General features: G+C 42.8%; 1 protein-coding gene across 3 annotated transcripts in view; it reads right to left on the minus strand.

The window, feature by feature from the left end:
* The window catches only part of ADCY8 (adenylate cyclase 8), a 223,412-nt gene that overhangs the window by 139,637 nt on the left and 58,857 nt on the right, over nucleotides 1–24,918 (minus strand). For all 3 annotated transcript variants that reach the window (XM_059395176.1, XM_059395175.1, XM_059395174.1), the window contains exon 3: nucleotides 4,766–4,896. In XM_059395176.1, coding sequence (XP_059251159.1) covers nucleotides 4,766–4,896 — 131 coding nt within the window. The remainder of the gene's footprint in view (nucleotides 1–4,765; nucleotides 4,897–24,918) is intronic.

The following is a 24,918-nucleotide window of genomic DNA, read 5'->3' on the forward strand; positions in this document are numbered from 1 at the left end:
CTTGGATTCACTTCTCCGCCGGTCCTACCTTTCAGAAAGTGGTTGTTTTTCTGTTTCCAGAATTGCTGTTTTTCTTCTCTTCGATCTGCCGATGGATTTTCAGGTGTTTGCAATCTTTAGATAAGCTATCTAGCTGATCTCCGGCTAGCTGAAACAGTCTCAGCTTGCTACTTCTCCGCCATCTTGACTCCTCCCTCCCCGTACAAGTGGGTAACTTCTAAATCATAACATAGCCCTTGATAAGTGGAGTCCAGACAGTGTTACTCTTTGGGGAAATTTTTGGGAATCAGGGAATGCTTCTCTCCAGCCAACAGGTTCTCTGGGCCCATTCAGTTTTATTTTGCTTGTACAAGAAACTCTGGTCTACATGGCCAATATGATGGCCTCACATGTGGATAGGGTTGGCTGGAAAGAACAGTCAGCCCAGAAAGCAGGTAGACTGAATAAGCCTCTAAAATTGAGGGTTTTCTGATCCCTGATGAAGGTTCTACTGTCTAACTCTCTACTCTATCACTGAGAGAGGTAAAGACAAATCTGCCTCTTCAGTAGATCCAAACAACGTGCACCAGCAAATGTGCCAATGTACATGGTGTGGGCTGGGCAACAGGAAGGCGAAGGGAGCTTTGGGAGGGACGCTAACATCCTCCAAATCCATGTTCCCCATTACTAAGAAAGACCACTGAGCTGGGGACCCTGTTCTCCTCTCATGTCTGGGTAGAGCCATGTAGTCGTGGTCTCCTCAAGGGAATCTGAACAGAAGTGACATGTGTCATCTCTGGGCCAAGGTGGTGAAGAAGCAGGTGTGCCTTTTCTATACTCTTTCCTCCAGGAGCTGAATGCCAAAAACTCTGAGGCTTAGGCAAGGGCACAAATATAAAACTCAGGGACCTTTGTCCCTGAGTCACTGACCAACCAGGAGCATCAGAAGTGGGCTGTTGTGTGAAAAAATTTTATTGAATTTAAATCAATGGAATTGAGAAGTGATTTGCTAGAGCAGACAGTATTACCCTGAATAATGTAAGTGCCTTAAATATATGGGAAAAAGTAAGAGAAATAAATAGAATGGGGCTGGGGTGAGAGGGACCAGAAGCCCAAAAGGCTTCCAATGAAACATCAAATGGCCAAGTGGGTCCCCAGAGAGAATCTAGGGAAGTCTCAGATGCACAGAGCTGAAATCAACATGAGAATCCAAACTGTCTGTTTATTGCAAACAGTGCAGTTTCTGGATTAGAAATATGAGGCCCCAAAAGATGAAATGATGCAGCCAAAGTCTAGCAGGAGATGTGGCTCAGAGAATGTGTTCTGAAATGAGAAGCCTAACCCACTGGCTCCCAGTCCCCTGGGTCAGGAAAAGGCCTGTACATGCCTCATCATACCCTGTACTGATACATGTACACCTGTACACACATCATAGGAATTGTAACCCAGAGTCAGATGCTTACAGCAGACCGTTTTTGGAGAAGGGTCACGAAATAACAAACAACAGAAGCAACAGAGAAGACAGAATGAACTTGGTGGGTTGCCCTGAAGAGACAGACACAGGATGGGAAATAATTAAAAATACGTTCTCTCTATGGCAGTTGGTGTGCTCTGGGGGGGCTTGAACAGAGCAGAGCAGCCGGTCTGGTTCTCATCTCTAGTCTTATTTTGGCAACTAACAGCCTTGCAGTGGGATGGAGGGGCTCCACTGCCCCTACCAGAGGTCATCTTCCCAAAATCAGAGGGAGCTGTGGGCATCCCGCTACCATACACACCCCCCCCCCCGCCCACCACCTCTGTGATAACCAGAGAAGTCCAATGTGGCAGCAGGTATCTGCAGACTCTTCTCCTGCTAGGAAAGGCTACTTTGCTGTGGGGTGAGACCGCTGAGAAATGCAGGGCATCAAACCTAATTCTAATTTAGTGCAGTGTGCTTTTCTGCAAGAGGGTCTATCTCAAGATTAAGAACTCTGTTTATGGTTTAAAATAAACGGGTGAGGTGGGGAAGAGAGAAGTCACTTCAGTTGTTCTTGACTAAGGAAAGCACTGAAAATGGATTGATGCAAAAAGAAAGCCAAACATGTCATTTATTGAACTTAAGGCTCCTAAGTGTGTTGGTGTGGGTGTATAGTCTCATTTGTTTTTCCCTTTATTTTCTTTATTAAGGGTAAATATTCCTCCCCTACCATCACTTTCTCTATGGTGACAGGCACTTTCATAACATCCTTTTCATATATACATATATATGTATATACAACGATAATCATTAATATCAGATAATAATAATCATATATACATAATTAATGTTATATGTTATATAGAGATACAGATATAGACAGATAGATCTCACTTTTAGCCTTCACTAATCCTTTGGTTTAGGATTCATTTTTTTTTTAATATTTTTCACTAAGCTGACTCAATTTTCAATACGGCAAATAAGAGTCATGTCTTTTAGGATTTCCCTTATTCTCTCACTCTGACCCCCTTCCTCACTCTAGGTCGTATTCTTTTTATGAGCTATTTGTACCCTTTGCTTACTTTACCAGAGGTGGAGATGAACCGTGAGAGACTGCAGACTCTGAAAAACAAACTGAGGATTTTGAAGGGGAGGGTATTGGGGGAATGGGTGAGCCTGGTGGTGGATATTAAGGAGGGCACGTATTGCGTGGAGCACTAGGTGTGGTGCATAAACAATGAATCTTAGAACACTGCATCAAAAACTAATGATGTATTTTATGGTGATTAACCTAACACGATAAAAAAATAAATAAAAATAGAATCCCACACTGTATTATAATTATAGATACTTCCTGTTGTCTACATCTGGTTTTAATGAGTTCCCATTATCAATGGGACCAATTCGTGGATCTGGGGAGTATCTTTTATGGGAGTGGCTATTTGACAAAAGGCTGCTTTACAAACTCAGGCATCTTAACCAGCGTAGTTCTATTTTTGGACAAAACTCTGATAATGACCTCTATGGATATTCCTGCTGGGTTAGAGCCATGCTTTCTGCTGGACTTCCTTTCAGATGAGTGCCCCAGCATTCCAGCTGAATGCCCAGAGAGGCTGGTAAGAAGGCTTCCCTCTGACTAAAGTCAGGAAGGAAGGAAGGAACCAAGAAGGTACATTGGTCAGTTTTAGAGCTGTTTAACGTATAAAATTTCCCCCTACGTTTGGAAATTTTCACCCTATAATATTTAGTGGAAGGAAGATATAATTCTACTGTACAAGCTGAATGTCAGATATATCTGTTTTCCAGGCTCTTTTTAAAAAATTTTCTTAGTTTATTAATCCTTTCATGAAAAATCTGCACTTCTGGTGAGTGACTGATCTAAGCCAAGCAGCCACATCTACCCCAGGCTTTAACTCACAGTGCAATGAGGCAGGGGGAGCAGGGGGTTGTGGTAGGGCAGAGGCAGCTACATCCAGGTCCTGGGGGACTGCAGGAGGAATCCAAAGGTGACAACTGTGTTGGGGAAGGCGACAGAGTTGAGGGCACAAGCAGTGGATTCTGCAGAAACAGTGAAGTCAGAATCCTCACTGGCCTAGGGTTCTGCTGTGATTCTGGCCCATCTGTTGAGCCCACCTCTCCATCCTTCCCCAGTTGTCCTGTGAGCCATTATGCAGCCTATCTATAGACTCTTTCTTTCTTTTTTTAAATTTAATTTAATTTTTTCAGTGTTCCAAGATTCATTGTTTATGCATCATGCCCAGTGCTCCATGCAATACAGGTTTTTAAATCAACCAGGGTTAGCTTGTTTTACTTTTAATTAGGAGACATGTCTGAAGCCATCTACAGTACGTCCAAGGCTCTACTATATGTTATCCCTATTCTGTGCTTCGTATTTATGTTCACTCCTATCATCTGCATCAACCCCTGCAAGGTGGTTATTAAAATGCCATTTTGCAGGGAAGGGTCCGGATATTCAGCTATGTAAATCCCCCAAGGTCACACACAAGGAAGAAGTAGAACTGGAATTTTAAATCTGGCCTCTCTCATCAAGTAACCCTCACCTCTGATTTTTCAGTATGTACCAGATTGTCCAGGGCAGTTCTGGGCAGAGAGGGCACTGATGGATGGATGGGTAGAAAGAAGGGTGGGTGGGTGCAAGAATGGGTAGATGGATGGATGAGTGGGTGGATGGATAATTTGGTGGATGGGTTGGTGGATGGTTGGATGAGTGGGTGGGTAGATGGGTGAATGGGTGGATGACTGGATGGATGGGTAGGTGGATGGTTGGATGTGTGGGTAGGTGGGTAGTTGGGTGCAAGTGTGCATAGATGAAGGGATGAGTATGTTGGGTGGATGGGGGGTGGGTAGTTGGGTCAATGGGTAGATAGATGGATGGATGGTTGGGCAAAAATATGTTTAAAAATAAAATAAAATAAAAATCAGCTGTAATCATTTTTATATTGTAATTATTTTTATATATTAAAGAAAGTTATAAGGGATATAAGGAGAAGAGCTATGTGATCACTCCTGAGGTCTCCAGATCACATCTGGGAATTATTTTTTTCAATCATAATGTAAAAGGCTTTTGTTTTTCTACTTGAAATATAAAGGCAAGGCAAGCCAATATAATTACATTTCCCTGACATTCTCCTTGAGCCTTAATTTGGAAAGGTATTCTGTGATGAATAATCACTGGTTAATGAATTAATCAACCAAATGTAGAGAGGCTTTGACATTCAGGCAGACAGAAGTCACGGCAGTCAGATGGGAGTATCCAGGCGCACACTCAGATCACACACGGAGCTGGGGGGAGGCTACCGTGGTTCCTACCTGACGTTCTCATAACGGTGGATGTAGATCCGATGGAACTGGTGCTGCAAGTGCTCATCTTCAACATTGGTCATGTCATTGATCATTTCCAGGACGACAAAGCGGGGGAGCACAGACAGCACAAGCCGTTCCTGGAAAAAAGCAATGCAGAGGGACAGACTTGTTAAGGCTTTACCAGCAAGTTTGAGATGGGGGAGGTGTGCACCACACAGAAGTCTTGGGGCTCTTGGCCAACTTTCTTGAGAAATTAATTGCTAACTTCATGCCATTCTTGAACACAACCAATATCTACCAAGTGTGTGTTTTGTACCAGGCACCATGTGGGATGTTGGGTAGATAGTGGTGATCCAAATGGTTGGGGGCCCTACTATGGGGAGCTTACATGCTAACAGGGATACAAGCATTCAATAATACCCACTCAAATGGACCCATACACATTCACAAAACGTGACAGGTGCCAGACAAGAACAGGTCATGATCAGAGCATGACATAATTCAAACCAGGATAGAAAGGATCTTTGGGATGGACTGATGCTTATGCTGATAGCAGAAAGCTTAGAATGAGCCAGCCCTGTGTAGTGCAAGAAGGACAGAGTACAGGGAGAGGAGGAAATCCTTTATCATCTTATTCTCTGATGGGATTTTTGGGGGATGGTAGTTGGGAAGGTCCTGGTTTTGGGGGGTAATCAGGGTTTGGACCTTGTCTCCATTATGAACAATCACAGCCTTAGGTGAGCTTGGTCATCTCTGTGCCTTAGTTTCCTAATTTGTCAAATAGCAATAAAATCATCTGCTCCCCAGGGTTACTGTGAACATGCTATGAAATAAAACCTGTGATGGGCTTGGCGTGAACTCTCACCCTCCTCTCGGCTCTCCTTGACTCTGCTCCCATGCAAAAGGCTTTATCAATGAAGTGCCCCAGGAGCTTCATATGATGAAGCTTCTCCTCTCTTGAAGGCTGTCTCATTATGAGACATGGTTCTTGAAAATGACCCTGCATCATGTCCATTTTGTCCTCATTAGTGCTATTTGCCAGTTTCCCCGGTATCCATGGCCCTGCTCGTGCATTGTTGCTGGATGGGAGTAGGTGCTAATCACAGCTTTGAGGGGAACTCAGTGCCTGAAAATAGCAGGTTCTCAATAAATGCCTCCTAAACAGTGAACAAAGAGATGGCAGAGATTGTGCCCAGCTCATGACTGGATTCCTTACTGTGGCCAGCAGAGTCTGTGCAGATGAAAGATGGTGAGAGATTCAGGAGATTATCTTATGCAGATCCTTGTCCTGGGGGAGGAAAAGGCAGACATCCCATGTAGGCAGCTCTTCTGGGCTTACAAACAGCAGTGATTCTTAATGGCTTTAGGAAGAACTCACCACTCCCCTAGACCCTTGTAAATGGAGAGACATCTCACGGATCCGTCTCTATGGCAGGCAAAGTGAAGGTGAAAGCCCTGGTAAGAGACCTACTCTGGGGTTACAGACAATATCTTCTTTATACTGACCACTCACACTGTAGCACACCAAATGCTTTGTACCCACTGTTTGATCAAAACCACGTATTAGGGGCACCTGGGTGGCTCAGTGGTTTAGGCTGCTGCCTTTGGCTAGGGTCATGATCTCAGGGTGCTGGGATCGAGCCCCGCATTGGGCTCCCTGCTCCGCGGGAAGCCTGCTTCCCTCTCTCTCTCTCTCTCTCTGCCTGACTCTCTGCATGCTTGTGATCTCTGTCTGTCAAATAAATAAATAAAATCTTAAAAAAAAAAAAAAACAAAAAACCACGTATTAATTGTACGAGGCTGTAAGTTACAATGTTCATCCCATTTTACATATTAGGATTCTGAGATCTAAAGAGTGCATGTGAAATCCAGCAGTCCAAAGTCATGCACTTGGCAAATGCTTGGTGAAAACTCACACCACGCCTGTGGTCTCCCTTCCACCCCCCACTGGAACTTGGATCATAATTCAGTCATTTATTCATTCTGTTACCATGCTAAGGGGAAGGTGCCATGTGACAGGTGCAGGGATGGGCGTGGAGAATCAGTAGGAAACCAAAAACCAACATGGCACTTGCCTCTGGAGAGCCAGTATTCTAGAGGTAATAAACAGACCCTCGAAGAGATGATGAAGGGGAGCTGGTGGCTGCTTTAGCTGAACAGTCAGTGAAGGACCCTACGTGGTGACTGGAGTGGGGACCTGAAGGGCAGGAGGAACAGTCCTGTAGAAAGCTAGAGAGGGTGCCACAGCCACAGAGGGGCGGACCAGCAAGTACTGAGGTTATGGGATACTGTCTCTTTTGAAATTCACTCATTCATTCACTCCACACATGTTTACTGAGATTCTGCGGTAGACCAATCTATTAGCTGCTATGAATACAGGATTGAACAAACAGATGTGATCCTGAATTCCGTGGGGGGCTTATAGGCTCTGTCTCAGAGACAACAGGCTCAAGAAATGATAGTCATGGTATCAGAGAGGTCCTGCAAGGGCAGGAGCTTGACAAACACTATGACAGTAAGTCCAGCAGCCCCTCACTAGCAGTGTGGACAGAGAACCCAGTGACTTAGGGCAGACTGTTCCATAAGCAACAGATGAGGTCCTGGGAGCCTTGCAAGAGCTGCAAAGGTAATGGAAGGAAGGCTGGGCTTCTACTCAGGCTGTCTTCAAGACTCAGAGCCAGGCACAGAACAAGTGAGGAGAACACGGATCTGCAGAGCCTAAACATTTGGTGGCAAGTCTCAGGAAGAAGGCATATGCTCACTCCTGGTCAAGAGGCTGGCCATCTGAGTGTTCTAAAACAGGTGGTTATTCACATAAGCCATGCGTTCCTCCAATCATCCTGGACCTGCCCCTGGGATGCCTTCTCCAATTGCTCTGCTGAAATGACAACACTTCCGTGAAGCACCCCTTAATCCTTTGCCATGTTGACCTACTGGTTTCTGCCCTGATGGTAACCTCCATCAACCTCTGATTGAATGCAGAACAGTTCTCTTGGATGACCTCCACTTACCAACGCTCTGAATTACCTGACTCAGTGGGTACTCAGAGGGACTGCCCTCCCTCACACCTGTCAGCTGGGCGCTTATGGGGCTGAAAGTCCCCAGCTCATAAGGAGCTCTCTAAATGCCCACAGCTTCTATTCCACACCAGCCCCATGCTGGCCAGAAGCCTCTGGGCTTGCTCCCAAATGCAATTATGTCAGTTTATTTGTGAGTGCGCTCACTCTAATTAGATATTAAAATTTTTCAACAAGTAGGAATGAGTGTTGCTGTTTGTATGAAAATGGAATCGAATGCTTTGGGAAGGCTTGGTAATGCTGACTAACCAAAACATCACCACTGAATTAAGATGTGGATGAGGTGGCCGTGAACATTTGTGGGAAAAATTCCAAAGTCACTCTGATAATGTTGCAAGGACTTTTAAATTCCTGCTCCATTTTTAAGGAACTAGAAGTCTTGGCTGGTGCACAATTAGCTATGGTCTCAATAAGAAACAATACATCAAAGCTAAAAATAAATGCCCTGGCCTTATTTTAAAAGACCAGCTAATACATTTGCTATTTCATGTTTAAGTCATAAATAAAATGTTCAAGTATAATTTTTCAATAGTTCCCCATTTCCACCTGCTCATCCAATGAATCAAGCAACCGCATACTCTGATAAATTCCACTGTAGGGGTTTTACAATTCTTGTTTGCATGGCTGTCACCCTCCCTAGACAGTGAAACCTTGAGAGCTAAAGTGGAGTCCTGTCCACCTCCAGAACCCAACACAGGCTTAGGAAGGAAGGGGTAGCCATATTTATTTGGATTTCTCTGGTGGCAGATTGATACCCAACTCAACATAGCTTCAGAAAACTCAGACTTTATCCTAGGATACTGCAGTGTCTCAGGGAAGCTAAGGGCAAAACTGAGGCTAAGTCTTGGGAACAAAAGGAACTTGCCCTTGAACTTGGATTTCTTTTTTTTTTATTATTATTATGTATTTTATTATATTTGTAAATTTTGTGCCACATATTCTTTATATTTTTTATTAATTAATTTATTTTCAGAAATCAGTATTCATTATTTTTTTCACCACACCCAGTGCTCCATGCAATCCGTGCCCTCTATAATACCCACCACCTGGTACCCCAACCTCCCACCCCCCCGCCACTTCAAACCCTTCAGATTGTTTTTCAGAGTCCATAGTCTCTCATGATTCACCTCCCCTTCCAATTTACCCCAACTCCCTTCTCTCTAACACCCCTTGTCCTCCATGCTATTTGTTATGCTCCACAAATAAGTGAAACCATATGATAATTGACTCTCTCTGCTTGACTTATTTCACTCAGCATAATCTCTTCCAGTCCAGTCCATGTTGCTACAAAAGTTGGGTATTCATCCTTTCTGATGGAGGCATAATACTCCATAGTGTATATGGACCACATCTTCCTTATCCATTCGTCCGTTGAAGGGCATCTTGGTTCTTTCCACAGTTTGGCGACCGTGGCCATTGCTGCTATAAACATTGGGGGTACAGATGGCCCTTCTTTTCAGGACATCTGTATATTTGGGGTAAATATCTAGGAGTGCAATTGCAGGGTCATAGGGAAGTTCTATTTTTAATTTCTTGAGGAATCTCCACACTGTTCTCCAAAGTGGCTGCACCAACTTGCATTCCCACCAACAGTGTAAGAGGGTTCCCCTTTCTCCACATCCTCTCCAACACATGTTGTTTCCTGTTTTGTTAATTTTGGCCATTCTAACTGGTGTAAGGTCATATCTCAATGTGGTTTTAATTTGAATCTCCCTTCTGCAAGTTAGCAAGAAGACTCTCCCACTTCTCCTTTACTGAAAGCTCTTATGCCTTTTATCTTTGTATGCCTTGTATCTTATGCCCTCTCTCTTTGGCTATTTTGAGGAGATTCTTGCTCAGTTCAAGACTCACCATGTGTGCATAAGGAGTCTGGCTGGGTCAAACATCCAGTCTTGCCTAAGGCTCATGGTCAGGTGCAGGGGCATAATAAAGAGGGTGGTCATCAGTGACTATTCAGAGTTGGGGGGCAGTTGGGTACAGAGGAGAGAGAGTAAGTCTTAACCAAATGGGGACATGGCAGAAAACAAAGATGCACAAAACAGTAGCCAGTGCACATTTGTGGAAGGAAAGATAAGTAGCTGTCCCTAAAAGGGGTCCGGCTTTGACCACCAGGGTGGAGTGCAAGGAACCAACAGAGAAGGTCAGTAAGCAGAAGCAGCCAAGTCATGTGAACTGCCCCAGAGGTGGACTCTGGCTTTGAACCTTAACTCCGCCTGTCCTTAACTCTGTGACTTGGGGGCCACATCATTTAGCTTCTCTGTAGCATCAGTTTCTCCATCTGTAACCTGGAGCTGATCATAACTACATGTCTCTGACAGGGCTGAAGGATGAAGGAAGTTAGTATTGGTAAAAGAAATAGATGGTGTCTAGCATGCTGTAACCATATCCCAAATGTTGATGAAATTCACTGGCAAGCATGCTCTATTTTAAGCATTGTTTCAGAACTCGAATTGTACATGGGTGCAAATGTTTTAGCTTTTAAAGTAGGAACGTTACACAGGAAGTATGGGGAGGATGAAGAGGCAGAATATTAAAAGGCCATCATACTGCATAGTGAAAAGCTTCAGTTACACTTGTAAAAATGAAAATTCTTCCATTTTTATTACCAAAATCTTGACTGGCAGTTGAGTTTGTATCTGAAAGGGAATTATGGAACTGTCATCTGGAACTGTTACTGTTTCTGAAAGTTAAGTATGATCCCAATCTTGCAAAAGGTGTTGTTGCACTAGCTCATACAAGCATAGTCCATAATGCTCCTCAGGCTTATTCAGAATAGTGAGGGGGCTGACAGCTCAGATAATGTCCGTGTCTACTTGGTGGGGGTCCAAGACCTCCGGGAACTTTAGTTCTGCCCAGAAATGCTAAGACCAAAAGTTTTGGAGTCAGGCAAGCTTGAGTTAAGTCCTGACTGAGCTCAACACCTTGTGACCATGATAACCTACATGACCCCTTTGTGGCTCCATTTCTTCATCTATAAGATGGGAGCAATACTGTCTGCCTCCCAGGATTGTGGTTTACCCTCAAGCCCTTTAAATAGATGCTGGAATACAGTAGGTGCCTATTAAATAGCAGTAGCCATCAGGGATGCTTTAATTCATCCCAGTGGCTGGTTCACAGATGATAACTTGCATTACTCTATAATCTATAGTCCACAATGTGGAACAGAACTTAAAGGATGAGTAATAAAATTCAGATTTCAGGGAACTTTTTCTTCCTTTTCTCTTTTCAAGGAGTTAAGATTTTCCCAGTTCCCTTCATTGAGTAGTTGCCAGACAAAGCTCTTTCTTCATTCTTTGATTTATTTAAGCATTGCTGAATGCCTACTGTATACTGGGAGACCCCAAAATACAAGGCCAACCTTCACAGACTCTGCCTTCACAGACCAGGACTCAGCTCCTGTAACTTAGCTATATGTCCCTAGCAAGTGACTTAACTTCTCCAGACCTATCATTCTCATGTACAAAATGATAACAGTAGCTCCTTTCTGGGGCTATCCTCAGGACCCAGTGAGATACATTTGATCAACATGTTTAGCATCCATGCTATGCCCTGGGAGTGGGGGGAGGAAGTGGGGAGTGGTCCGTGCCAGGTGCAGGCAATAATGGGGTCCTGGTCTGTGGAGACTTTTTTTTGAAGATTTTATTTATTTATTTGACAGAGATCACAAATAGGCAGAGAGGCAGGCAGAGAGAGAGGAGGAAGCAGGCTCCCCGCTGAGCAGAGACCCCGATGTGGGGCTCGATCCCAGGACCCTGGGATCATGACCTGAGCTGAAGGCAGTGGCTTTATCCCACTGAGCCACCCAGGCGCCCCTCTGTGGAGAATTTAAAACAATAGTAAGAGGACTAAAACTTGCTTTGCTCTTTACTATTATCACCATTCACTGACTATTTGAATCAATGCAGTGACAAAATACTCCTCTCCACTCCCAGGATAATGTTAATCAAATAAAAAGGAAGGCACATTTTTTGCTCTGGTAATAAAACGACAAACCAAAGGCAATATGACACTCGGGCACGATGCTGAGTTCTTCTGAAAGAAATTTACTCAAATGTGCGGGATAAAGAGCACATTTGCTGTATGCAGAAGACATTAGGTGCCCAATCTGCTGCCAAGCATCCCCTCTTGAAAAATGCTTCTTTTAAGCACTTCTTGTGGCTTGAGGATTTCAGTCCTTTTAGAGAGTGCTGAAAAGTTCTTTCACATAAGGTTTGCCACTTTTCTCTGACACAGAAAAGTATTGCGCCATTTTCAATAAAGAGACATTGATATATAGGTCAGAAATCACAATTGGAAGATCTGAATTTGAGTCTTTTTCTGGCATGCGCTTACTCACTGTCTGATCTTGGGCCAGCTTCTTCATCTCTCTGAATCTGTTTTCTGAGGTGTAAAAGCAGTATTGAACTTCGTTCTGCCTACTTTGCAGAGGGGCTTCATTGAGGGTGAGACATTCCAGCTGGATATTATTGTGTCTTAAAAAATAAGGGTTCCCCAGTTAGAGTTAGAGAAGATCATTCAGGGAACAAGCAAAGACGAAGGGGATGGATAGCAGATGGCAAGTTTTGGGTGAGTTCACCATGGTTTAAGGGTCTCTGTGTGAAGGACTGGTCAGAACTGAGAATTCCCCTGGAATTCATTCCCTTGGAATGGTCCTTGTACCCTATGGCAAGGAATTCGGTCTTCAGCTAATAGGGAAATAGGGAGCCAGCAATTTTTTAAGTCGGGGAGGAGAAGGGATGTGACAGCATTATTTATGTGACTCTGGAGAACGGACTGCAAGGCTAGGGGACAGACAGAAAATATGTGACATAGTTGTTGCCATGCCTCCAGCAAGAAGAGCAGATCTGAATGTGGGCGAGGGCAGCAGGCAAAGAGAAGGGTTGGATTGGAGAGACAAAGGGAAGGTACTGTGATTGAATATGGGCTGGAAAATTAAATTCTCCAAGGGATGAAACAGTACAAAACAGAAGGAAAATTGTGTGTATATATGTATGTAAACATATATATGCAAAGATGCATATATATAAATTATATATTATAAATATATGTAAACATATAGAGAGACAGATACAGATATAGATTGATCAATTGATTGAAAGACAGATACCCTACTTATACAGTAGCCTAAGAACCCAAAGTGTTCCATCTTCTCTATTTCCCTGTGGTCATTTCAGTGATGCCCAGCAATGCTGGTGGACCTACTGAACAACACAGAGCACTGGAGCTATACAGTCTCTGTACACTGTAGTGGAAATAAGATGCAATACTAGGAGGGACTGCTTACCTGCCTCCAGGGCTCAAGGAAGAGTGCAGACAATTTCCTTAGTACAAATCCCTCAAAATCTTAACCACTCCAGAGCAGCACCCTGACTGTCTCTTACATAGCATGTACCAAAAGGAATTTGCTTGACAAAGGGCTGCTTCTGGTTTTCAAAACTCCTCCTGTGGGGCTTGGCAAGGGAAAGCATGGTAAAGAAAGGGCTGTGTGTTCTTCTCTAATCCGAGAAAGACTAGGCTGGGAGCTCTCTGCCTCTTCCTTCAGCATCCGTTGATCCCCAGCCCCCAAAACACTCAGCATACTGACTAGCCTCCCATTGCTCTGCTGAAGAACTGGAATCTATGGGATGGGAGAACCTGGATTTTAGAGGTGAAGGGACTACTGTACTGCTTGTCCTTCTTCTACTAGTTGTGTGATTACACAGCTGCATCTCTCTCTCTCTCTCTCTTTTTAAGATTTTATTTATTTGTTTGACAGAGAGAGAGATCACAAGTAGGTAGAGAAGCAGGCAGAGAGAGAGGAAGGGAAGCAGACTCCCTGCTGAGCAGAGAGCCCAATTCGATGCTGGGCTCCATCCCAGGACCCTGAGATCAAGGACCTGAGCTGAAGGCAGAGCCTTCAGCTGAGCCACCCAGGCCCCCGCATCTCTTGATATTGGGGTGATAACACCCACCTTGGGGAGTGTTGAATGAATGAGATAACCTGTATAATACCTAATACGTAGAGGGACTCCATGAAAGCCACTTCAGTTTTTCCTTCCAGAGTTGCTGAACATGTAAGTCTGAATTCTACCTGGATAGTGCATATTACGGTATACAGTAGGAACTCAGTAAATGCTTACTATACATCTCTTGTTTGTTGCTGTGCTAACAGATGGCCATTGTCATGTTAATTATTCCATGCTAGTAATAAGCTACTGGTCACAGAGTCAACTATGTCCTTTGCATTCAATACTCCTGTTTCGGTTGTTTAGAATTAAAAGTGTTGGTCTCAGTGAAAGGGCAATTCTTACAGCTGAATTCCGTGGATAAAATAGAGACTGGTCATGATATTCATGCGCATCCTCGGAGAAACCCATGTTAACCTGTACTAAAGAAATTCCAGCTCTGTCTTTTTCCATTTCTACCTTCCTATGGTCATAAATCTGAAGAGGGATTCCTTTTAATATTATTCATCCATTTATTTAAGTAATCAGTCGTTATTTATTTTTCAAGCTCTTTCTTACTCAAAATGACACAATTTGATGAAAAAAGAAAAGGTTGCTGCTCTCACTGAACTTCAGACAAGGACATAAAGATAGTAGGATCGTCAATTCAACGATGGATGGAAGCGCAGGGGCCGTGTGAGTCCCATTAAGGCCATCTTAATGCAGTCAGGGAAGTCTTCCCGGAAGAGGTGGTACTTGAGCTGAGTTTTGGTTCCAAGTAGAGGAAACTGTAAGAGTGAAGCCATCATGAGGTAACAGAGTTGATATATTTATAGCACTTCAAAGAGTTGGATGTGGAGAAGATAAGGGCCTGGTCTTAAAGGCACTTCTGTTCTAGGCTAAGAAAAAGTAACTTCATCTTGAAAGCTAAGGGGAGCCCATGAAGGATCTTTTTCTTATTTGTATTGAAGTTTAATTCACATAGAGAAACATGTTCATATCCTAGATGGACAGCTGTATGAGTTTTCACAAACTGAACACACTTTGATAAACAGAGCACACACTTGGAAGCAGAACATGACATCACCCCAAAAGCCCTTTGTGTCCCCAGCAAGTCACTACTCCTTCCAGAAGTAGGGAGCACATTGTCTAACAGAGGTAATGCCTAAGGAAGAGCAGCAATCATATCCCCAAAGTATAATTCTGTCCACCACTACCGCCACCACCAACACCAACTCTTATTGATTACTACCATGTGTCAGGCTCTGTGGATGAATCATCTCCTTTTGTCCTCATGGCAGCTCATAAAGATGATACTTCTAGTATCCTTGCTTTGGAGTTGGAGAAACTGAGGCACGCAGACACTAGCGAACTGTGCCAAAGGCACAGAACAAGTATCTGGCAGCACCTGGATACAATCCATTTGTGAGTGAGTTCTATTCACCAGGATAATGGATTATGCATTACAGAGCCTGACTTGGGGTTCATTCTTCTCTCAGGTGCAGTTGACCACCTGGGGCTCCCTCTCCTGTCACAAGCTTTTCCACATCTTTGTATAATCTATTGTGGAATAGATTATACACTCACGTGTCTGATGAACTGGTATGTGGGAAGCAGATGCTAAGGAAGGAGTGGGTGGTGAGCTCTTGCTTTGCACTTTACTAGGCAAAACAAGAGATGCCCTTCTCTTCTGCCTTCTCTGTGCTTGTGGTCTATTTGGCTGGGAGAGTGAAAAGGGCTCCAATAAAATATTCACAGCATTACAGTTAACATCAGCACGGGGCACCACCCGGTTTTTGCATGTTCCAAAGAGATGCCAGGATAACAGATGTGAAAGATGAAATGCTTTGAACTACTGGAGTCAGAACTTCCAGTGCCATAGACCAGTTTTTCCTATTCTTGAGCTTCGTATAATGGAATCACATAGTACACTCCCTTTTGTGTCTGGTTTCTATCACTCTACATCTAGGAAGACTGTGTCACTTGTGGATCTCATGTTTCTTGACTTTCTGGCAGCCACTGAATTGAGTTGTCTACTACTCCTTCTTGAGACACTTTTTGGTTCTGGTCTGTGCACCTACTCTTTTGATTTTGTTGTTGTTGTTGTTGTTGTTCGCATGGTTTTCATTTTATTATTATTATTATTTTACCTTTTAAACATCTTTGCTGATTGTTTCACGTCTATTTACCCCTTTAAATGTTGGGGAACTCCAGAGTTCAGTACTGCAGCTTCTTCCTTTTTTAATTTACACTACCTTCCTGGATTAACTCTTCTAGAACATGGCTTTCTACATCGTATATAAGTTAACCCACTCCATAGACTGTATTTCAACCCTAACCTCTCTGCTGGACTCTAAGCTCTATGGTTGGGTACCCACTTGACAGCTCCATTGGGATGAACAACAGTAATCTAAATTTACATGTCCCAGATACATGCTTTGGCCGTTTCCCATTTATCAATCCAATAAATACCATCCTCTAGCCTCATGAACCTTTCTGCTCCTTTGTGAACTTGTTCCCATCTTAAGGTCTTTGCATTAGGTATTCCTTCTTCCTGGACTGTTCTTTCCCCCGTTTCTTGCTGGTTTGCCTTTTCCAACAGGTCTCAGTTTATCTGACCCCTAGTCTGGAGGAGCATTCCTGGTCTTGTCACCTAGTCAGTTCTGATAGTCGTAGGATTCATCATGATGAATAATTTCACGGTTATTCCTTTGTTCATTTGCTCACTGCTTGTCTTCTCTCATCTCCCCATAAGTCCATGAGAACAAGGATCTTAGTGCCTGAGAACCTGGAGCAGTATCTGGGACATAGTGGGCACTTGATAAATGCCAGCTGACTTACTTCATGAATGACTCACACTGCATCTTTCAGAGATACTCAGGCTGAGGAATGGTGATGGATCGGAGGAGGACAAGAGGGAAACAGACATGTGAGTTTAGAACAAATGAGAAGACAGTCCTTAGTGAGAGACCATCAAAGGTTGGTGCCTTCATGACAGTCCTCTCAAGAGTGTCTGGGATCCCTGAGAATAAACATTTGTGAGCAGTTGATCCTCATTTAATTGTGTATCAACTGGCATATTCAATTGCCTAGAACATTCCTTTCTTCAACATTTCAGGAGAGCAGAAATTTCAGTGTATATAGGTCAATAGAGGTCTCTTAGGTTTTTCATCATGTGCTTTGCTAAACTTTATCTTCCTTCGGTCAATAGGTCTGGGATCAATTTCACACACACACACACACACACACACACACACACACTGAATGATCAAAACTTAAGACTTTGATTCCTTTGACTTTGTCAGAACAAAACAACTTGCAAGTTTATAACAATGAAACCAGAAATAAGGCAATATTAAAAATAAAACTTAAAAAGTCCAAAACATCTTTTTTGGGATGCTTTCCCAAGCCTGAAAATTGACATTTCTTAAATACATCAATGGAACCAAAACTCTCTTAGGGTCCATTCATATTATTAAACCTGCTTTGTCATCAGAGGTGAACATGCTATGTTCACTTAAAATGAAAAATGTTTCCTCTGGGGGCATTTAGGAAACCACAGGAGTGAGGCCCCATATTTACCAGCCTGGGTCTTCATGGTGCCTGGGAGAAGAAAGAGATTTTGCTATGATGTAAGACAGATGAGGTTTGAGTTCATTTTCTAGCTGAGTGATCTTGCTTGAGTGTCAGTTTCTTTATCTGGGAAATAGGAAAGACATACAGCCCTCCACAGTCCTCTGAGGGTCTCACATGGAAGAGGCACTAGAGCAGCTGTTGGACGGTGGGGGTTCAACCAAGGCTGAGGCCAGCTCTGTCTCTTTTCCTTCTCCCACATTCCTTCCCTTCTATGCTTTAGTCTCCCAAAATGGACCAGAAAAAAAAAGGTTTATATTAGATAATGTAAACATCTAATACTAGCTATTATATCTAATATAAATAATATAATATTAGACCTTTCACATTCAACACGTGCCTTTTTAGATAAGCTGCAATGATCTACAACATTTTTTTCACTTCCGATAAGCCCTATAGGTGGGGAGAAAAATGAGGGATATGGTTTTTGTCCAGTATTCTGCAGAGCTTCTGTGCAGGAGAATCATGGACAGTCCAAACTTACTAAACATGGTAGAATGTGTGCATAATAATTACCCTCAGATAGTACCCTCCCATGTTGATTCTTGGCATGGTTGCACCACTTGTTTTGAATAATGGGAAGAAGTGGAGGTGAGCCATGTGTTTGTTCACTGGGGCTTGTATTACCTCTTGCAATGCTTGGAACCCTGAGACCACCATGTGAGTGTTCCTGCACTCCCTACTGAAGGATGAGAGGCCATGTGGTAGAGAATTGGAGCCTTGGTCTCTGGTCTGCTACATGGCTGGATGTGTGAGGGAGGCTGACCTAGATCACCTGAGAGCCATTAGTCCAATGAAGTGACTGGAGACACTCACCAAAGCCCAGAAGGAATTCCCAGCCAACCCACAGAACTGGAAGCTAAATAATGGTGATTATTTTAAGCCACAGCATGTTGAGGTCATTATAAAGCAAAAGATAACTAATACTCCAAGTTAAAAGAGATGAAGGAAAAGGAGTTTGATTAGGAGAAATGACTAAGAAAGGGACTAACATCTGAGCACCTCTGTGTGGCAGTTCTCACTCAATTTATTTCATTTGATCTTAACAGCTAACCCACAGAGCAAAGCCTATATTGCGGCCAAGAAAAGCAAGAGAGATATTACATATTGTCCAAGGACATACCACAAAGTAGGGATTATTTTCCTGTTTTATAGATGAGTTTACTGGCTCAGAAGTGAAAACATTTGCTCAAGAAACTAATTGTAAATAGCAGAACCAAACTAAAAAAATTGGTAAGTTTGGCACAAGAGCCAGGGTTCTTTTGAATACTCTTGATGAGGTAGGTACAGCACAAGCTTCCAAAGCTGCCCCCTCTGTCTGTAAATGAAGCTAACACCCTGTCCACCAAAGCACCATTCATGTGTTTGCTTCTTTGTCCTTCAGTGGGCTCTCCACCTCCCCTGCTTCCTGTGTTTTGGAGTCAAGAGTGGTAGCCACCATCTCAGAGGGGGGATTGATGGTCTGATCCCAGGATGCTTCTCCATGGGGTCCTGGATCTCAAGGCATCAGAATTATGTACAAGCCATAGGCTCCAGTGAGCGACTATATTTAGAGTCTGCAGGAATGGACATAACAAGGAGTGTGGTGGGCATGGTGGGAGTGGTGATCTAGCCCTCCATGCTCTTCCCACCACATGCAAATAGTGCAGCATCTTAAAAATTGGACTTTGTGACACATTTGTGAACCTGAAATCATATGTAGTAGATCCTACATAGCATTGAAAATGAAATAAATAAAAATAGAAAATATCAGAATGATTTCCTGGGTATTTTCTCTGCGTTAAATGTGGCTTCATGGGCATTTTCTGTTTTAAGTATATGCTCTTAGATCATCAAGTAAAATGAACTTCTTACTAGCAGATTTGATCCAAAGAATGCGTAGGCCCGGAGTATCCCCTTTCTGACTTAAAGGGCCTGGAAAGTTAATTTCTGCATTTCCCCAAATCCTGCAGCTCTGGAGAGGATCTGGATTTTGTGAATTAGATGCAAGATCTAGAACACAGAGGTGAGACAGAGGCTGTTTTTCAGCTGCTTCTGCTTTTTGTCACTGGCAATCATTGTCATGGAGATATTGAAATTTTTGATAACATCATTCCAGTGTCTAGTCGCAAGATTTGTACTGGTCCAGAAGGTGGCCGCCATCCATGTTTTGCCAGGGTGGACCCAGAAGGTGGTGTGGCTCTGGAGCTAACAACTGTGGCAGGGGTGGTTTCCCGACCTCTGCTCTTCACCACAACTGGGAAGCTGGTCCACCAGGTCTAGGAGAGGAACATGTCCTGAGAGAGGATTTAACCCTCCTCTAAGGCCAATGGATATGAAAAGTCCTCATGTGTAACCACGGCAGGAGGTGCAGCAGGAAGGGGCTTTATAATGTCATCAATACACAGCAATCTTTTCTAAAATTCTTCAGGCCAGGAGAAATTACATACACCCTGGAAGTCCTCCTGACTACATTTTTTGCAAATGTCATATCACATATCTCTCCTGTTCCATTACATATCCCCTAAACATGCATATTTGGCTCCGTTTAACTATTTAATTTGATTTTCCTTGATAAACTTCAATTTTATTTCCTTGGAGTGTGTTCTTGGGAGCTGAATCGGACTCTGGTCCCAAAGAACACACAGCCTGTAGGGAATCCAAGATATGGGATTTGTGATGACTCAACTCAATAAGCTCTGTCATGGAAACAAGAAGGGCACACTTTGGACCCTGAATCATGACATGGGGGAGGGGAAGCGGGGACCTGTGGTGCCTGTTCCTCAGTCACACCACATTCACTTCAAGTAAGCCTCACCATAGTGAGATACATCAGATTATTACAGTTTAACAGAAAAGGAAACTGAGGCACATCAAGGTACATTTTCTATGGAAGTTTACACAGCTACTGAGGTTCGAAGTTAGGATTCAAACCCAGGCGTGTCTGACTCCACCATCCACACAGCAATGAAATTGTCCATAAATACTGTAGGAATTTTCCCAGAAATAAATTTCTGGTTGAAATTCCAGCAAAGGAAAAATCAAAAGTCACAGATAGATTTGCGTTTGGAGCACTCGCTGCTATATTTCTCTTGATTCTGATAAATTCATGACCAACCATGGTCAGGTCTGATAAATTCCATGACCAACCATTTTGACCAACCATCAAAATCTGTTATCACAGCATCCTCATTGGTGATGAGGAGCAATGTTACAAAAGCTACCAAGTATTGCTTCAATTTGCTAAACAGACACCTCTTTTGGACAACTGCAGATCTTAGTGTGGAAAAGACCTCCACACTGTAAGTTTTTTCCCCCTGTAAATATTTGACAGAATTGGCAGAACTCAGTATTCTGCCAGTATTCTGGGACAGTAAAACACTTGGGTGTTTACAAGGGAAAGGCTTAGGTCCTAAAAGTATAGTGTGGGAGAGAATATTCCACCCACTCCATGGGGTCAAGGACAGTGGCGCAATCCAGGTTTGTGGGTCATTAGACTTAAATACTTTGGAGGGATCCTCTTTAAGAAAAATATTGCAAGGGGTCCCTGGGTGGCTTACTCCATTAGGTGTCTGCCTTTGGCTCAGGTCATGTTCCCATGGTCCTAGGATCCATTAGAATCCCTGCTCAGAGGGGAGACTTCTTCTCCCTCTGCCACTCCCCCTCCTTGTGCTCTTTCACTCTCTCTCTCTCAAATAAATAAATAATTAAATACATACAGTCTTTAAAAAAATCACAAAAAAATCAGTACACACTGGCTAGGGCCCTTTAAAGGGCCTTGGAAGGACCTTCTAAGGGAAAGGTCCTGAAGCTTAAATTTCATTAAGAGGGAACCCATGGAATGGGAGAAGCAAATGACACTACAAAGGCCTGATATCCAAGATCTATAAAGAACTCCCCAAAATCAACTCTCAAAAACAGATAATCACATCAAAAAATGGGCAGAAGACATGAACATACACTTCTCCAAAGAAGACATACAAATGGCTAACAGACACATGAAAAAATGTTCATCATCATTAGCCATCAGGGAGATTCAGGTCAAAATCACATTGAGATACCACCTTATACCTGTTAGAATGGCCAGAATTAGTAAGACAGTAAAAAAAAAAGTTTTGGAGAGGATGTGGAGAAAGGGGAACCCTCTTACACTGTTGGTGGGAATGCAAGTTGGTGCAGCCACTTTAGAAAACAGTGTGGAGATGCCTTAAGAAATTAAAAATAGAGCTTTCCTATGACCCTGCAATTGCACTACTGGGTATTTACCCCAAAGATACAGATGTAGTGAAAAGAAGGGCCATCTGTATCCCAATGTTCATAGCAGCAATGGCCACGGTCGCCAAACTGTGGAAAGAGTCAAAATGCCCTTCAACAGACAAATGGATAAAGAAGATATGGTCCATATATGCAATGGAATATTATGTCTCCATCAGAAAGGATGAATACCCAACTTTTGTATCAACATGGACAGGGCTGGAGGAGATTATGCTGGGTGAAATAAGTCAAGCAGAGAGAGTCAATTACCATACGGTTTCACTTTCTTGTGGAGCATAAGGAATAACACAGAGGACATTAGGAAAAGGAAAGGAAAAGTGAATTAGGGGAAATCGGAGGGGGAGATGAAGAATGAGAGACTATGGAACTGAGAAACAAACTGAAGGTTTTGGAGGGGAGAGGGGTGTGGGGTTAGGTGGACCTGGTGATGAGTATTAAGGAGGACATGTATTGCATAGAGCACTGGGTGTGGCGCTTAAACAATGAATCTTGGAATACTGAAAAAAATAAAATTAAATTAAAAAAATAAACAATGAATCTTGGAACACTGAAAAAATAAAATTAAATTAAAAAAAAACAGCATAAACATCACCATAGCAAGCAAACAATCTTTCATGTTCAATAACCAAATTTCTATTATTATAAATGGTGAAAGGTGCCAACACCTTGGAGCACCACCCTGCCCATCCTGTGGCTGCATGAGGACAGATACAACCAATAATTATTGCCCAATGCCAATGTTGATATGCAGTTGATACACCTGCCTATAACTCTGCCACTGTTCATGCTTCCTAGGCTATGTAAATACTGTTTCCAACACAGTGAATTCTTTTTTTCTTCTTTTCCCAGAAAACAGTCATTCATCCCATAAACATCTTGTGACATTTGGGAGATATGATGTAGAACAAGACTAAGAAGTTACCAAATTACATCCTAATTGGGAGATCTACAATAACCAAGTAAGTATATATATGCACAATGTAATTTCAGATCATTTTTAAGTTACACAGAGAAAATAAACCTGGCTGATGTGATATGATAGACCTGATCTGGGTAGCGTGGAGACGGTCCACATCACTCAGAGAAGGCAACCTACTTAAGGATACATTTGTACCAAAGCCCAAATGATGGGACTCCAACACAGAGAGTTCTTGGTTTCTAATTCAATTGTTATTTTTCTGGGATCTATTTAATTAATTTTCAAGAGTTATATACTCATCCATAGACATTTTTTTAAAACATTGCCTTTATGATTTATCTTGATATTGAACAGAGCTTTTCACATTTATCCAGAACATCATATATGTGATTGTAATTGGAGTAAGTCTAATTGGGAGGTTAAAACATTAGTTAAAACTTAACGAAGTAGCTTCTTGCATGCAGCCTTATCAAGAGATTGTATATCCTCCTCAAAGACAATATTTAAAAATGAAGAACTAGTCACTTACATCTGAAATGTGGTTTTAGTTAAAAACTTACCTTCGTGTGTACTAGCTCAGTTAAGGGTCACAAGAATCCAGTGAGGTAGGAATTATTTTTTAAGGATTTATTTAAGAGAGAGAGAGGGAGAGAGAGCGAGAGAATACATGGGTGAGGGGCAGAGGGATAGGGAGAGTCTCAACCAGACTCCCTGCTGAGCGTGGAGCCAGGCACAGGACTCCATCCCAGGGCGCCAAGACCATGATCTGAGCCAAGATCAAGAGTTGGCCGCTGAACAGACTGAGTCACCCAGGAACCCCAGGTACAAATTTCAAAAGGATTTTACAGGTGAAGAAATGAAGGCTCGGAGAAGTAATCAATTTGAGGCAACCTATGCTTTAATGCAGGATCCAAACTGCATTTCCCACTTCTATTGCATCTCAGAAAGCATGGCTGTCGATACCTGAGATCCAAAAAAGAAACCGAGTCAGAGGCTGGAGGCCACAGCAGGGGCAGTGTGGTAGGTGGGCCCTCAGCGGCTACCTCCACAAACTGCCTGGAGAAATTGTTCAGATCAGGTGTGAGCATGTGGTCTCTGTGACCCACTCCTCCAAGCCTATAAAACCAACTGGCTGAGGGGCTGAATTTTTACTTTTACCCCAGTGTTTAATTATGAGCTTATGCCAATTTGCTGCTTATGGAAGAAAAAGAAAACAATTAAACCTTCCTCATTTATATTTCAAAAACCAGAAATTATCATCATCAGTAAGGTTACATTACATGCAACTCTCACTCATTAGTTCCCTTGAACTCAGGGCAAACCTAAGCTACTCCTTTCAACATAAAGTGTAAATCAATTGCCTGCCTTTGATTTCCTTATCTTTTCACACTGCCAGCACCTCAGTGTGTCTCTCTCTCTACTTACTTAAAATCAGTTCAGCCTGGGGTAGTCCAAAGATTTCATTTTCTGTACAATGTATTACTTTATGATTAAAACAAATGCTTCAAAAGAGTAACCAGTACAATGACAACCCCTCTGCTGACAACAGATCTTACCAGACACTTAGACTGTAGGTCAAGCTCTGTCCATGATTCATCTCATTTCAACCTCACAACAACTCATGAGGCATCCACACAGTAAGACACATTTCTTATTGAGGCTTAGAGAAGTCCGGTGGTTGTCCCAAGGGCATGGAGGGAGCAAGTGGCAGTCCCTAGATACAAATTCAGGCATCTTGATTTATTAGTGAGTAAGTTCTATCCACCAGGGTGCAATGGACCATGCGGGGCTGACTCCTGTCAGCAGCATTTCCACCTGTTATAATAATCTATTGTGGAATATCATCTGCTACTCGTTCACGCATGTGCTGAGCAAAGCAAGGGATGACCTTCACTTCTGCCCTCACTGTGCTTGCAGTCTACTTGACTCGGAGACTAAAAATGACGGTAATGAAATATTAATGGCATTAGGATAAAAGTTGGAACAGGGCACTACCTGCCTCTTATGTGTTTCAAAGAGATATCAGGATAATAGACATGAAAAATGAAATTCTTTGAGCTTTGGAGAGTCAAGACATGTGAGATGAAGTATTTACATTCCAGTGATTAATAGAAGAGATGGCTTCCACTGAGTTAAATTGTAGACTCCTGGACAATGGGAAGAAAAGGAGCTGATGGAGAAGAAAGCTGAGCAGGAACACCTTCTGTTATAAATGAAATCCTCTGAAGATTTTATCATCAAAGTGATTAAGGAGGAAAAGGAAATTACTCCTCAATATTTATCAATAATACTCATATTTGGGGAAGGGGCTTCATGGGAAATGCTCCTTAATTCAGTCATTATTTTATTTAT

The sequence above is a fragment of the Mustela nigripes genome, chromosome 3, assembly GCF_022355385.1.
Source record: "Mustela nigripes isolate SB6536 chromosome 3, MUSNIG.SB6536, whole genome shotgun sequence".
NCBI classification, from domain to species: Eukaryota; Metazoa; Chordata; class Mammalia; order Carnivora; family Mustelidae; genus Mustela; species Mustela nigripes.